General features: G+C 33.4%; 1 protein-coding gene across 1 annotated transcript; it reads left to right on the top strand.

Moving 5' to 3' along the window:
• The first annotated feature begins 362 nt into the window (after nt 1-362).
• LOC113865352 (protein FRA10AC1) lies at nt 363-15,397 on the top strand. The gene is made up of 11 exons (XM_027499837.1): nt 363-454; nt 539-606; nt 1,582-1,663; nt 2,500-2,583; nt 3,605-3,644; nt 4,377-4,422; nt 5,240-5,298; nt 5,554-5,621; nt 12,461-12,544; nt 12,629-12,693; nt 15,015-15,397. The coding sequence occupies exons 1-11, from the start codon at nt 399-401 to the stop codon at nt 15,107-15,109; spliced, it is 747 nt and encodes a 248-aa protein (XP_027355638.1). The 5' UTR covers nt 363-398; the 3' UTR covers nt 15,110-15,397.
• The last annotated feature ends 1,186 nt before the right edge of the window (nt 15,398-16,583 follow it).

The following is a 16,583-nucleotide window of genomic DNA, read 5'->3' as shown; positions in this document are numbered from 1 at the left end:
CTATACCCGTATCTATTTCAATTAAAATTTGTAAGTATTTTTCTACTCCTGTACTCGTACCTATTTAATGGTAAATATCCTATTCATTGAGAATAAATTTTGATGTAAGCATTGTCATCTCTAAGTAAAGAAAATAAAATAGTAATATTTTTCATTAGAAATACTTTTTTATTTTAAAATAAATATAACGAGTTTTTTTATAATAAAAATTAATTTATAATAAAAATAATTTTAAATTAATTAAACCAATCATTTTAATTCAAACAGGTTGGTACCTACCAGATCAAGCACCTTCATAATATAGGTTGATGGAAGCACTCTTTATAATATTTCATCCTAAAACTGCCTAATACTGAACTTTGGTGTGTTTGGCTTTGGTGGTTGTTACTGTGAGAAAGATGACGTCGTTTGGGTCTCTGAAAGCCACCATCTTCGACAGAGAAGAGAGAAAACAGTGACTACATTCTATCTTTGTTTTCCCTCTTTCTTCTTCTTTTCCATATCCATTACTATAACCTAATGTCAATCGCAATCGCAGGCAGTATCAATCGCATATTCGAGGCCTCAATGCCTACGACCGCCACAAAAAATTCATCAACGACTACGGTAGTGTATTTTCCACATTTCAAATCTTCACTTACATTCTGTACTTGTTGAGCCTGTTTCTGTTAGAAATTTCTTAATTATTTATTACCTCTATTTTTAAATAAAATACCTCTTGAAAATTTTGCTGTCTCGTGATGTAATTTTAACTGCTGTATGTTTTAGATGCCGTTTGGTTTAGGGTTGATGGACAATTAAGAATCTAATGATCAAATTATGAGCTCTTAATTTGGTTGGATCCTAATAATGTCCTACAGCAAATGGATGATGAACAGGTTCCTCCACTGAGATGGAAGGAGGCTACAATCATCCTCATATTGAAATACCCTTCTATAGTAAATGTGCCACTGATTTTTCTTTTGTTGCTAGAACCTAGTTTGAATTAGCTTCTAGCTCATGAGAGCTTTTCAATATAGCTTGTGGGAGCTTACTAATAGGCCCTTTTGAGTATATTGGTGTTTATGAAGAAGTTGAATGAGGGAATTTTTTAAGAAATTGAAGTACATAGAAGTTTGATTCATTTTACTTCCTTGATTCTTTTTATTTTGATTTCTCTTACCATTCAAACTAACTATGGTTCTACCAATTCAAGAGAAAGAAGTGCTCTATAGTCTAGCAGACAAGTTTGTCTGTATTCTTTTGTATTCCTTGGCTTAGTGACCAGGATTTGTTCATTGGTTTGTGACCAGGAGGCTTAGCTTGGTTTGCTATAGCCTCATGGTGGCATCTTCAGTTGTTTAAAGATTTTATCATTTCTGTTGCCATTGTTGTTCTTACAGAACTTTTTATCTCATTGTAGTTTACTGAAATTATTAAGTGGTAAATGCTTAAAATAAATTTAACATCATGGTCCTGCTGGAGAATATTTCAGTTTCCAGTGAAATTTCAGCTTAGGTTTTTTTTTTTTTTTTTGGGGGGGGGGGGGTGTTAATTCTATACTTTTCCAGCTAGAAAAATTTTTTTTTTTTTTTTTTACAGTTAATTTCTATGGAAAAGAAAGACCTTCAAACATAAAGTTGCCTATTAAAACAGATCAAGATACACTAAGAGAAGGATACAGGTAAGCTTCTTCTCTTACTGTCTATAAGCTAGCACTATAGGGTATGTCTTTTTTTTTTCAGTTATATTTCTAGAGTCTGTTGGCTTGTCATTATGTCTCCTCTGCTGTTGTAGCAAAAGAAATGAGCCTTCCTCTTCATTTTCTTCCTGTTATATTTTAATTATTTTCTTAAATATTGTAGAACCATGATCCAAAAGGTGCTCCCTTTTGCAAAGTAGTTCCCTGAATAAACCTGAGTACGCTTTTATGGCATTGGTGGGTACTCCCCAACTGACATAGAAAATAGGAAAGAAGTTAACTATCATCACTCAAAGCTGTTAACTGATTACACACAGCCTATTTATAGGCCAAATAAACCCTAATCCCAAGATGGGCCCAAAACAGAAAAGCTCAATCAAAATAAAGTCTAAAACAAAAATAAAACCTAAATAGACAAATAATTCCCAAATTAACACCCTAATTATAAAATCAAATCCCGAATTAACAAAACAAATAAATAACCAATCTACATCATTAACACCATTTTCAAATTTAGTGGCTGTCTCTTGTATCCTTTTGAGATTTTCTTGTGATATCATGATACATTTGCATGCATTTTTTAAACTCTCATGAGTGATTTGACCTAGCTGCAAGAGTGAAATAAAAATTAATGGAGTGCTTAAATTTGGCACTATTACGAAATCATCCTTTCCCTATCAATAGCAGAATGGGCTTTTATCATTTGCTGCAAGTTCAGATCTATTGAAACTATTGTCAACATGAGTAAATTTTCCCCCATACTTATGATCTTTTTGGAGAATTTTTTATGAATTTCTTTCATCCAAATGTATTGCAAGATTCATACGGTTGGAGGAAGATGATATGAATCCATCGTGGGAACAAAAGCTGGTGAAGCGTTATTATGACAAGCTTTTTAAGGAGTATCCTTCGCAAACATGTTCATTTTTTGATGAAAACTATTCATACTTTAGGAGTGATGGTTTCTTTTATTTATTTATATATTTAATTCTGTAATACTGGCATTTGGTTTGGTTATAAATTTGGTTAAACTAATTAGGATTTGGTGTGATTTTATACTATTTTTATCCTCTTCAAATCAGTCTTCTATTGATAGGATATATGAAGTTGTTGGCTTATTATTGACATTGGTTTTGATTCACAGTAATAGAAGCAATACATTTGTGGAGTCTTAGTAATTATCAGCAAAATAGTCTTGTGTAAGCTCAACATTCTTTTTGGGTTAACTTCTCCTCTCTCTCTCTCTAGCATGTTTGGATGGGTGTTGAAAACTCCTAAAATCACATTTGAAGATGTAAACATGATTTAGAATTTGTGCCAACATGTTTGGAAATTATATATATATATAAAGATTTTACCTCTAAACTCATGTATGGACCAATGTGAAAAATATTAGTTGTACCAAATTTTACTATAAAATCTTACTTTCAAGAGAAGTTTCTAAACATAAATCATTTCACACTTTGAGTTTTCAAAATCAATTTTACAAACACTCAATTAAACACACTAAGTAAACCTGCAATCTCTTTGCTTATGGCAACAAAGACTAAGTAGATACCATCATTACAAGTTACAACTGTGATCTGTCCTTCCAGAACTATTATGCATTGCATTGTCCCATATAATGTGAAATCATTTGGGTCATCCCATAGAGCACAACATCTCCTTTTTCCTCTCTTTGATATCTTATCATTCTCCTGTGGTCCTGCCTGATCAACTTGGAGCATTTTTTCCTGGCACCTCATACTCCAGGAGTTTATGAATGTATATTTGTTAATTTTATTTGTGCATATTTACCACGAAAGTGGTTATGATGTGGAGTTTGTTGTTGGGAAAAAGAGAACTATTATTTATTTGTTTGATCATAATTTGCAACTTTGCATTATCCAACCAATTGTACTTTTTACCTTAAATCCTTTTAAGATACTGTCTTGCTGACATGTCACAGTACAAAAGTGGTAAGGTAATTACTCATTACTCATAGAATATATTTTTGTGGAATTGCTAAATTTTGCAACCTTTTATACTAATTTAAAACCCTGTGTTGATCTTCCAGAGGTGTGGTCAGTATCAATTGAGCTCTTAACAATTTTTTTATGTTAGTTTACTACCTGGGAGGCAATTTTTTTAATATTGCCTCCAATTGAATCATCGTGTATTTTCCAGGTGAAGCAAACAAAGTGTACAGAAGGGCACAATCTATTCAGGGCTTGATTGATGCTTACCCTCTCTCTTTGGACAATCAAAATAATGGTTTTATCTATTTGTATCTAGTTTTGGTAAATCTCACTGGGACCTTGGGGTGGGAATTTATAACCTGTTTCTCTACCTTTCTGTCTAGATGGGGAGGTGGGTTGCTACTATATGTCTAGAATCCACAAATGCTCCTCCTGTTTTGGTCTATCCTAACTTATTTATCTTGCTGGCTAAACTTTTAACATCTTTGTATGAATATTTCCGTTCTAAGACACCTGTGAAAGAGGATTGTAATATTTTTTTTTTATAGATAACAGCAATTAATTGGTAATATTATATTGTGAACGATTCAAAATTCTTTGAAATAGAAGGGTTTTTATCTTCATGTCATTTTCATGGGATGTTGGTTATAGAGAGGTTTTATGAACTCTAGAAACTATTTTTTATGAGGAATATATCTTTAGAGATTGCATACTGATAAATTGCATTTTCATGTTAGATTGGTCTCAGGTGGAGGACAGAGAAGGAAGTCATATCTGGCAAAGGTATTGATTATTCTTTCATTGGCTAGTTTTACTTAGTTTTGATTCTCCTGCTTTCTTTCTTTGTCTCACTAGAACAATATCCGAAAACAAGTGCTTTCTGATTGTGTTCTTTCCGTAGATTACATATAATTATTATGCAAAGAAACTCATCAATTGAAACTAATGTCTGAGTTATGAAGTTTAATTGAATGTTGCCTACTTTGTACATCAATAGAATGTCAATCATTTGATCAACTAATCTTTTGATTATCCAATTGTTCTATACCTGATTCTTTTTGTAGAAAGCACACCATTTTAGAGAAAATAATAAAATATGATGTAGAAATTGTTGTTTTTGAAAGGATACTCTATTAATTATGTCCCTTTTTTATGAAGTTGTTGGCCTTCTCTTTGTAGTTGATTTTGAAAGCCTGTGTATGATTTTGGTTTCTCTTGTTCTAATTGCTCATATTTTTCAATTGTTAAGCGTTAAATCGCTTTCCACAAATTTTGTTCAATAATTATTCAGAATGTAACAGTTTTATGTGGTATTGATTAATTTGATTTAAATCGATTTCAAATGGAAAAAATCTGTAATGAGAATGGGTCCTTTTTTGAAATATCAAGTTTGTTTGATAACTTCCTTAATTTTCTTCTAACTTTTCACTGTTCTTTCTGTGAATTCTGGCTGTGTTCCTCTGGTTTGTGTGATTGACCATGTTTATACTTTTTCATTTGCTTCTCTGTTTGTAATGTTGTACAAATAGTTGTCTTTAGTTTGTCTTATAGTTTAGAATCCTGTTCACTTTAAAAATTGATTGCTTTCAGAATTTGACAGGCCAATTTATATGTGGTAACAAGCATTGCAATGAGAAAGATGGATTAGCAAGCTACGAGGTAAATTTTCTTCCTATTACCATTAATCAATCAATTTCTAGTAACATGGGGGGATAAAATGAAGATAGTCCAATCAAAGGGGGAGGAAAGACCTAAGAAAATCTTAGAAAAACTCATCAAGGATTTCATTCTAATTACTAAAACTTGACTTTAGATAGTCAAAGGGCATGATAATGCTTGAGAACTGAAGAGATGTACTATGTGTATATCACCTCAAGTGTTTCCACTCCTTATACCATCTGCTTCATATTACAGGTGAACTTTTGTTACTTTGAGGCTGAAGAAAACAAACAAGCCCTCGTTAAATTGGCAACATGTGAGAGGTGAGTCAGTATATGCCAATACCGGTTTTGTTGCATATGCTATTGTTCTCTTCTTTACTAGATATTGACTTGCCAATACTGCCACCTACCTGGTCAATCACTTTCCTTCTCAGTCAATTGATGGAGCAGTACCATACACTAAGCTCTTTAGAAAAGAGCCTAACTATCTTCATTCGTCCCTATAATCAGCATAAACTAGAGTTTCACTCTAAAGAGTGTATTTTCCTTGGGTACTTGAGTTCGCACAAAGGATATAAGTGTCTCTCTTTTGACGACAAAATATTTATCTCCAAAGATGTTCTTTTCAGCTTCATTTCCATCATCACCTTCACCTCTTGTGATCAAAAGGCCTTTCATGCCCATCACAACTACCACAAATATCGATTTAACATCTTTGCTTGACAAAGAGACGTGGTGTTGCAAACCATAATCCTTCAGCTTCCAGTCTTGTTACACAACAGAACCCTTCATTTCTCTTCCAACAAGCTAGTCTCTACTGACCCAATGGAGACTCACTCTGTGTCTAGAATTACCAAACCTAAACGCAATCATGCTCTTCTTTTAAGCATGTTGAACCAACCTCACTAAAACATGCTCTCTTTGATCCTCAGTGGCATTCTGTAGTGAAAGCTGAATTCTTAGTTCTATTAGCTAACAATACTTGGTCACTAGTAACTATTCCACCAAACCGACAGGTTATTGAGTGTAAAAGGGTGTTTAGAGTTAGAGAAAATCCTGATGGCTCCGTTAATAAATGCAATGCATGCCTTGTTGCAAAAGGATTTCATTAGCAGTATGGTTTTGACTATACTGGGACAATTTTTTCCTGTTGTGAAGCCAGCTACAGTAGGAGTCATGTTCACTCTGGCCCTAACTAACAAGCAAGGTTGTTAAACTTGAGAGTTTACATAAACTCGAAGAGTGTTCATAAACTTGTAAGAGTTTACCTCATGGAAAAGTTATATTTAAAAAGTTACAATAATGAAATAAAGCTCAATAATAAAGTTAAAATCATACTTAAATAGTCAAATCATATAATGATAATGTGATTTTGGTCCCCCACTTGTAAATGTGGTGTTTCACAACTTGCGAAGAATGAAGAAAAGTTGTACCCAAATTCCAGATGATGTTATTTTGGTGAAAGAATATGATTTTCTCTTTATTTTGGTAAACCTGTAAAATTAGGTGTAAACAGCAAACTCACAAGTTTACCCAAGTTTATTCAAAAACAAGTTTACATACACAAAAATCAGCTTTAATGTAAATAAGGCTTGCCAATTTCTCTCTCAGGCCCTTGAAAACCATTGGAAACTTGTAAAGTGAATCCTTCAGTGTCTTGAAACCATTCTCACCTATGCCCTTCACTTTAAACTTGCTCCTAACCCTGGTCAGTCAATGATTCCTGCGTTTTGATATGCTAATTGGGCATTGGATCCACCGATCCAGATGATTGTAGATCCACCTCTGGTGCTTGTGTTTACTTTGGGCTATGAAACCTAGATACTTGATACGACATCGATACGATACAAATACGGGGATACAGAAAAAATTTAAATTTCAAGATACGATACAGCTTAGATACTTTAATATGAATTTAATGAAATAATATTTATAAAGTGATATTGATAATTAATTTATATTAATGTTTTACGTTTACATATCAATGATCACATTTTACAAAAAAATACATACAATCATATTTTTTCCTTGTCTATGAACACATCAAAAAATTACATACTTTACCCCCTATTCAAGTTAGAATTCCATAAAAGAAATGGTAGTTCTATCCAAAAGAAATATAGAATTATCACAAAAAAAATATCCTGCCTTTATACTATTTAATTCTAACATTGTCACACTCATTTCCTCTATCCCCATCGTCTACAAAAAACATAACTTCTAAATCTAGTTCATCAAGAGATAATTCAGCCAATTCAAGAAATCCAGCACCATTATCAAGTAAATCATGTACATCTCCCCTAATATTCCACATCCTTGTCTCTCCTTTAGTATACTTTTCTTCTTTCCTAGACAAAAGACGAAAGTTGGATTGCACATAAACCAAATCTTCAGCCCTTTTTGGATCCATTTTGTTTCTCTTCAAAGAATGAATGAACAAGTACGCATTCCAATTCCTCTCACAGCAAGATGAGGAACAAGGCTGTATAAGAAGCTTTAAGGCAAGCTTTTGAAGTAAAGGGGTAGAAGATCCATGCATTACCCACCAAGATTTTGGGTCTAATGTCCACCTATCTTCAATTGAATCAAAAGAAGCAAAGTCACCTGCACAAGATGAGAAATTCGAGAATTCAACAAAAACATTTTTTCTTTCCTCAGCATTAGGAAAATATCTTTTCAAACATTTGTTCCTTTCTCTCGAAACTTTATCATCTTGATGTGGAGAAACTCTATTTGGAGTTTTCCTAAACCATTCTTTACTATAATACCTACATATGATTAAAAAGTTTGTTATAGTATAATTTTTATTTTTGAAGAGACAGTAACTAAGTTGAAATTTACCTTGGGTTCAATGAATAAGCCAAACAATGAAGTGGAGTACAACTCTTGCTCCATCTAAAATTCCGTATATTATGAACCACATCATAAAAATTGGAAACCTCATTTGCTTCCTTTTTCTCATGCCTTTATATGATTGTCTTCACTTTTTCAATCATGGAATCCCACATTTCATAGACCAAATGAAGAGTATAAGCATCTGTCACATTTTCTAAGCATGCTATATATAGGATCTGTGAAAAAAAGAATTTAATCTAATTTATCCCACCATATATCATTTAAAATAAGTTCTTTCACATGGGCAGCTTTACCAACATCATATTCTCTATAACTATTCCATTGGTCACTAATGACCATATTTTGCAAAGCACGTTTCAACAACTTCAATCATTTAGCATGACAACCATTGATGCAAAACGGGTTTTAGTAACAGAAAGCAATTTAAGAGAAGAAAACTCACTAAAAATAGTCAATTTCATAGAGAGTCATTATGAAAGTCTTGATAAAAGATGCATCATCAACTAGGAGAGTGATCTAATGACACTCATTGAAAACATTTTCATTTCCATCAATATTTCTAGTTGTACATATGTTTTTCAATGTTAAATTCAAAGTATGAACGACACAAGGAGTCCAAAATACATGATGAAACTCAGCTTCAATTAACATCCCAGCTGCCTTACAAACAGGAGCATAATCCGTTATGATTTGAACAACATTTTTTGGCCCTACTTCATTAATTACATCCTTTATTATGCTGGCCATGTAGTGTTTGTCCTTGTACTCCTTAGAACCATCAATAGCCTTTAGAAATATTGGTCCTCCTTCACTTACAGCCATGAAATTTATCAATGGCCTTCTCTGAACATCTGTCCATCCATCAGAAACTAATGTAACTCCTTTTAAAAGTCATAAAGATTTTATAGGTTGGAGCAGTCTTTCAATATGAGATCTCTCTTGTTGTAAAAGATTGGTTCTTAAAGCATTATATCTAGGAGGAAGGAAATCACTAAAGTTATGGTTTGCAGCAAATGAATAAGAGCTAATATAGTAAGGATTTCTAGTAAGATGAAATGATAAGCCAGCTGAATAAAACATTCTTGCTATCTCTGCTCTAAGTTGATTTCTTTCATCCACATTGAAAGCCCTTTCTAGTGTACCACTTCATATTTTTTTTCTTTCCTGGGATAAAGTTGTTGGAGCTGTTGAAGGTAGTGGAATAGTTTTGGGCTTAATTTTATTCTCAGTTTCTTCACAAATTCTCTTCAAATCAGCCAAGTACTCAAGAGTGACCTTAGGATAAAGAACAACACCAGCAGGATATTCTAAGTATATGTGCTTTCACTCGAGTATAAACTTTTGACCACATTGTCACAAAAATTACAATTCCATAGCTTGTTGCCTCCTCCATCTTCCAGCTTATCCTTTATAGTAACAAATGCCCAAAGTGGAGCATGATCATCTGGAAGTTTTAATGAACCAAAGTTACTTAGAACTCTAAATTTGAGTCAGAACCAAAACTCATTTTTTGTCATCAAACAGTTGTGAAAAAAATGTAAGAATAACATTTTCACTTTATTGCTATAAAATGAATAGAAAAGAGGAGATTATGAAAGAGGAAGTTTGTGAGATTTTACTGCCACAGCAATGGAGAAAAAACGTTAAAATTGTTGCTGAAGTGCCGAGAAAAGAAAAGAGGAACAAAGTTCAGAACAGTGAGAACACACCCACTGTGACTTGAAGCTCGAAAATCTCCTTGACAAGAACGAGGAACTCAAGGTTTCCAACTTTGCCCTCTCTGCCTTGCCGGAGCAGCGGAGATCCAACGGGATGCTCCTCACACCGTGCGGAATGCCAGCTTACGTGGCGCCAGAAGTGTTGAAGAAGAAAGGATACGATGGGTCGAAGGTACCTGGTTGTGCGGGGTTATCCTCTTCGCTTTGTTTTCTGGGTACCTTCCATTTCAACGAGGATATACAGCTCCAAAGTTCAAGAACTATGAAGCTCAGAATCAAACCTCAAAACAATGACAGAAATGGGGAAATGGATGAGTTCTAAACCCTGATTTTTTATTTTTGGGTGAGTTCTGGTTTTGTTCCTAACTCATGAATAATAGCAAAAATGGGGAAATAAAAGATAGATTAAAACTCTCCGTTTCAATATTGTTAATTCACTCAAGCTGACCATTGTTTTAGCCGAGTTGTATCAGACTATTTATAGTCGTATCCCAACTATATCGAGTTTAAATTTAATTTTTAAAAATAAATTTAATTTTCGATACTTCTTGGATACGTATCTAAGCGTATCGGACACGTATCGGTATCTGATACGTGTCCAATATGGGTACTTTGCCATTTTTCACGTATCTGGGCTTCATAGACTTTGGGCCTGTATCTTAGTGGCCTAAAAAGCAGACTTTGGTAGCTTGCTCTAGTACAAAAGTTGAATACCGAAGCTTGGCAGCAACTGTAAATGAAATCTTATGGCTTCAGTCTCTCCTTCTGGAAATAGAAATTCCTATTCCAGTGCCTACTGTTTATTATGACCATCACTGCACTATATCCCTTTCTCACAACTCTGTTCTTCACTCTCAAACAAAGCATTGAGCGTTGGATCTTTATTTTGTTTGTGAAAAGGTTATGAACAAAAGTCTTACTGTATCTCACATTCCTGCTCATGATCAAATTGCTGATATTCAAACAAAAGCATTAGGGAGTACAAGATTCTACTCATTAAGATGCAAAGTAGTTGACCAATTTTCAATTACTCAACTTACTTGAGTTTGAGGAGATAATATTAGTGTAAACTCATAATAGTCACGTTAACTGTATTCAGTCTAGAATTTTTTGTGGTAACAAACTTTTGTGATGGTAGTTACTGATTCTGAAACTTCTAGCTAGGATTATCAAGTCTATATAAAGACAACATGTACTCTTTCAAAATATGAAATTAATCGAATAACATTCAGATTAGAATTTTCCCTTCTCCCTTTTCCTTCTCTTGCTCTGCATTTCTATCACTTCTTGTCAATCATCTCGGCATTGTTCATCAATTTCATCAACATCATAGCTGGATGTAATTTCAATCCTTCCTTTACTTCCTCCCTTAACCCATTCAAGAAGATACCCTTGAGGTATTCTTGGTCTGTAACTCTCAATGGGCCCGTATAAAATCAAAACTTTTCTCTAAAATCTTCCACAGTAGTAGTTTGCTTTAATTCACAGGGATTCCCTCTGTAACTCTCACTAACTCTGCTTTCTTTTCTATTTATACAAGTCCCTCCTTTATAATAATTTTCTCTCTTTTGGACACTTACCATCTCTTACTCTCTTCTGTACTGTTACAATCTCCACCTCTTACCTATTAATTCCACCCCCCACTAACACAATTAATTATCCACCAGACAATTACTATTATTAGTAACTCCATGCAAACTATGTATTCTGTTACCACTCTTCTTCCTGCTGTAAACTTTTTTAATCAGTGGTCTACTGACAGCTTCCTGATACTTTTTGGTAAATGCTTGGTCCCCTTCTGGTTACTGCTATATGCTGTCTTATTTTTGAAGTTTAAACATGTTTCCATCAAGGATTTTGCTTTGCTATATACATGCAAAAAGTGAGATTTTGTTGCTGTTTATGAACCTATTTTGGTAATTGCATGATAATGTCAGTACAAATGGTCCTTCTGCAAATGACTTATTGTTAATTTTTATTGTATGAAAATTATGTTTTGGGTTAGATCATCTGATCATGATTGAGTACCATATCTAAGTGATTGCTTGTTTGAAATTTCATCAGAAGTTTTTCTTAATCTCTCCCCGACTTCTAATTTCATTCATTAAACTGTGCTGATGCAATTTCATGGGATCTGATAAAGAATCAGTGAAAGGTTGCTTGTATTAACAAAATTGGTTTTGAAGCTCTCTAATATAATGACTTGTTGATATTATAAATTATTTTTCTATCTTATTAGTTATTACTATTTATTGAAAGTAAACTCTGTTCCATATATCATTTTTGGTAATTTGACACCATAAAGTTGTGTCTATAACCTTACATGAAGTAAAAGCAATTTCACCCAGGTGCTTCTTGATAACATGCCAGAACATTTAGGATGTAAATTTGTAGATTACCTGCTTTTGATGTAATCATTTAAAAAACAATTAACACAACCCTTTTTAAAAATTGAGGATAGTCTTTTCATTCCTTTAGGTGGAAATGTCTCCTTTATAGTCATATAGAGTTTTGTGCGACATTTTTGAATGGAGGGTTGTGTAGCAAATCAAATTTGTGTTTCATTCTTTTCACTTCTTCTAATAGATGTGCGCACAAACTTAACTACAAGAGGCAGAAAGAAAAGGAGCAGTTAGAAAAAAGACAACAGGAGCAGGGTAGAAGAAAGAGGTGAGAATATTGCTCCCCCCAACTGTTTTATTTTTCCTTCTTATTGACTAGAAAATATGGAGATTGAATCCTTGCATTTTGTAGGAACCGTTCAAAAAGTGACGATGATCTAGATGAACTCCAAGAAAGCAAAGAGAGAAAGCAAAAAGGTTTGAACTTGCCCTATTTCTACAAGTGGATGGACAGTTTTACATCATGACTTGGTAGTTTCAGTATCCATTGTGGTCTTGAAATATTGGAATTCTAATCATTTTTAGAATAATAATAATGGAAACAACAACCCTAGTTGCCATCTCTATATCTGATTTACTTGTAAGTTTTACTGGGTATGCCTTATATACTGCTTTTGGGCGACCCTCTCAACCATGGTAGTCAAAATCGAGATTTTACGTAGGATCGGAAAGGGGATGAAAGATCGTAACATGTAGGATCGTAAGATCCTACAAATTTGTATAAGTGCATGTAGAATAGTATAAATATAAAGATGAGGAAGCTAAACAAAGACAAATGAGGGAAGGGAGCAACCCTCAATTCAAACCAGAGACAGGGACATACTCATTAAAAACAGAGATAGAGAAGAGAAGGAAAATATGGATCAGTTAAGGTATTCCGATGGAAAGACTATTTTACCTCTAAAAAGACTTAAAACAGAGTCATTTTAAGGGCTAAAAGGGAAAGTCAAATTATTTTAAAAAGCTAAGAAAGTCTTTTTTATCCTTAAAAAACCCTAAAATTTGCTTCATTCTGGGGATAGAAAGGGAAAGTTGACCACTTATACTCCAGCGGCACTGTTGCATTGCTAATGAGGCTACGATGACTGCAAATACAGCTGGGATGGCCACCATAGCAAAATGCTCCGCTTTGACAAGGTCGCCAACATAAAGCAAAGTTGCCAGTGCAGACAAGGTCGCTGAAGCAAACACAGTCATTGGAGCGAAAGTTATAGGGATCGCATAATAGAGAAACGAAGTCACAAATCAAAGGAAAGGTTTAGGGATCACAGAATGAAATCAATTTTAGGGTTTCAAGCAAACCGGGTCACAAAGTGGGTCGCGTGTCATTAGGTTAAAATTTGGGTTTGAAAACACGGGGATCGTCCGATCTTACCGGTTTTACGTTCTAGCACGGCGATCCCACTCAATCTTGCTAAATCACGATTCTAGCACCGAGCTAGCATGGATAGGTGGTTGGAGATCGTAAAATTGTGCGATTTTATGATCCGGCATGCGATTTCGACTACCATGCTCTCAACAACTAAGAGATCCATTCGAAGAGTATAGGGACTAGTTGAAGTAATGAGCTCTTCATATAATATTGGGGGCTTATTACTTTCAATTGAGATAATGAAAAATCATTTCATTTTTTTAGTTGGAACTTTAGGGGATTCTCTGAAAAAGATAGCAAAAAAAATGATTCCTAAAGTCGAAACTAAGAGGAATGTAAGTTTCATTTGTTTATGTTGCAGGATAGACATGGTTATTTTAGCAATTTAACCTTTTTTCATTAAAAAAAAAAGTTAATAGAAAAATGGCTCTGTTTTGGTATCTAATGGTGGATGGAATGGGATGAAATAAAATGGTATGGAATAAAAGTACTATGACATTGCCTAGATAATTTTATGATGGAAAAAGAAAAGAATTTCCATTCTTTGCCCCAAAATTTTGTTGGATACATTCCATTTCATCTTGCTTCAAACAATCCAAACAATGGAACCTAGTATCATCTCATTCCTTGCCATCAATCCAAATGTAACCTTGGTGAAGAATGCACCGCAAGTGCTGTGCCTAATATAGTAATTCATTAACAGTGCATTCATATCTTTTATTAAGAGGCCTTAGCTTTAGAATGATTAATTTATTTAGGTTATTTTCTTAAATAGTGAAATTATTTGGTGCAATTGACTCTTGTTTTTGAAAGAATAATTTGTGCTATCTGGTGTTGTTGAGATGGCTGAAAAGCTTTCAAAATGAAAATGTATGTGGATCTTAGATTATTGTAACTTATATTTTTAGAAGCACGTCTGCTTTATCTTTTACTTTGCCCCTTTTGTAAAGAGGCTGTCAACTTGTTATCATTATCTTCTTTTTTTATAATTTGTTATCATTAATTTTGTTCTCACTTAAGATATGTCTAATGAGAACTTTGGTTAGAAAACTATTAAAATTCTTTTCTACAAATGAAAAACCTTGGGACTGGTTACTACTGTTTACTAACTGTGCAACAAGTTTTGCACCATAACAATGGGTCAAATTTAAATATATATCTTTGTCTCTCTGATTTGAATGGTGAAGTTAGTGAAATTTTCGGTTTCATCTTTTAAGCATGACAATGAAAGCGCACTTTCCCTGTTTGACTTGCTTCTTGAGTTTGTTCGAGTGTTTGGAATTTCTTTATATGCTCCAGAAATCTTTTGTTCTAACGTTTGAATCGTCTGTTTTAAGCTTAAACTTTCTTTACAATGTATTTATAGGTAAAAGGGCATCTACTTCAGCCAGTGATCATAAAATTTGCGATGAAGGTGATGACGATAACTTTGACGAGTTCCTTGAGGAGATGTTTCCCTGAACTTGGCTGATTGATTGCCTTACTTAAAAAGTGCGTCTTGACTCCAAAGCTGAGCAAAATAGCAAAGGTTGGGCAGTGGTGGAGGCAAGTGTTTGAGGTTCAGGTCTGCAGAAACATGGTAACCCGGAATACTTTGGACAGAATTCTTTACCCAGTCAAACCGCTCTATATTATTTCCATTTATGAAGACTATAAATGTATAATATATGCTAGGCGAGTTTGTATTCTGTACAGCTTGTAAAGTATAGCCTTTTAATAACAATAATGAAAATTGCTTAGCAGAAGGATCTACCCAATGGCTTTGTAGTCGTTTTACCTCGAAGTAATATTTTCATCCACATACTGGTCGTAAAATATTATGGAAAGAATGCTGACTAGCTATCTGGAAACTAGCTAGTAATATGTTTCCTCTTCATTGTTCTTATAAATCCTCGTGCAGGATTTTTCAATTTCATACTGCTCAGTAAGGGTTTGTTGTTTGCTATCTAATTATCTTCGGGTTTTGCAATTTCTTTTGAAGTATTAGGCTTCGGTGCTTGGTTTGAGAAAATGTTAACACTTAACACTTTTCAAAACACATTCATTATTATTAATTGAAATTTATTAGGACTCACTAAACGTTATAGGTTTCATATCTTATTGAATTTTTTATCTCATGACTTTTAATTTCAGTTAATAATAAAGGAAGTTAAAAAAATCATGTTAAAATAAGTGTTAGACTATAGTGTATTGTTAACACTGTTTGCTGGAATCGTTGCTCCTTTATTGAACGCTGCTGATGGCGACCCTCCTCACTTGCTCTACGGATAAGTTGATATCTCCGATCTTCTAATTATTTATATCAAGGTTGTAATTATCAGCAACAAATTAATTAAAATGTGCAACATTTTTTTTAAAGAACAAATTGGTTCCTGCTATCTTGTTGATAAAACTACTACATTTGGTCTTGTTTGGTGGACATAATAAAACAGGAAAGAATAGGATATAAGAGTTGAATAAGAATACAATAATCATACTTTTATTGTATGTTTCTATACCAAAAAAGTAAACTAAAATTATTGTTATTTTATTTTATCTATTTTTAATAAAGCTTTTTAACAAGATAAAATTTATATTAAAAAAATGATAGGATACAACTTTAGAATAGAGTTATTATATTCTATTAATTAAATAAGAGTTCGAAGTCGGTAACATATTCATTTTTTTATCTTTTTTATCAAATATAAGTCTTTAGAGTTTGTTTATTTATTTTCATGTATGGAATCAATTATCTGCGAATAATGAAGTTTTTATTTTGATAAAAGTGAGCTCCAATTAACTTGTGAATGGAGATTTGACTTCAACATCAATTGTTGAGCAAAGTTAAGTAAAGTTGATTTCGTAAAATTAAATTTGAATCAGTGTTATAGTTGAGATACGTCTATTAAACTTATAAAATGATTGTTGCTCTTTTGTATACACTTTCTGTCTTTGT

This window comes from Abrus precatorius, unplaced genomic scaffold (genome assembly GCF_003935025.1).
Source record: "Abrus precatorius isolate BTA unplaced genomic scaffold, Abrus_2018 Scaffold4, whole genome shotgun sequence".
In the NCBI taxonomy this organism is placed as follows: domain Eukaryota; kingdom Viridiplantae; phylum Streptophyta; class Magnoliopsida; order Fabales; family Fabaceae; genus Abrus; species Abrus precatorius.
This window is presented reverse-complemented; position numbering and strand designations above follow the sequence as displayed.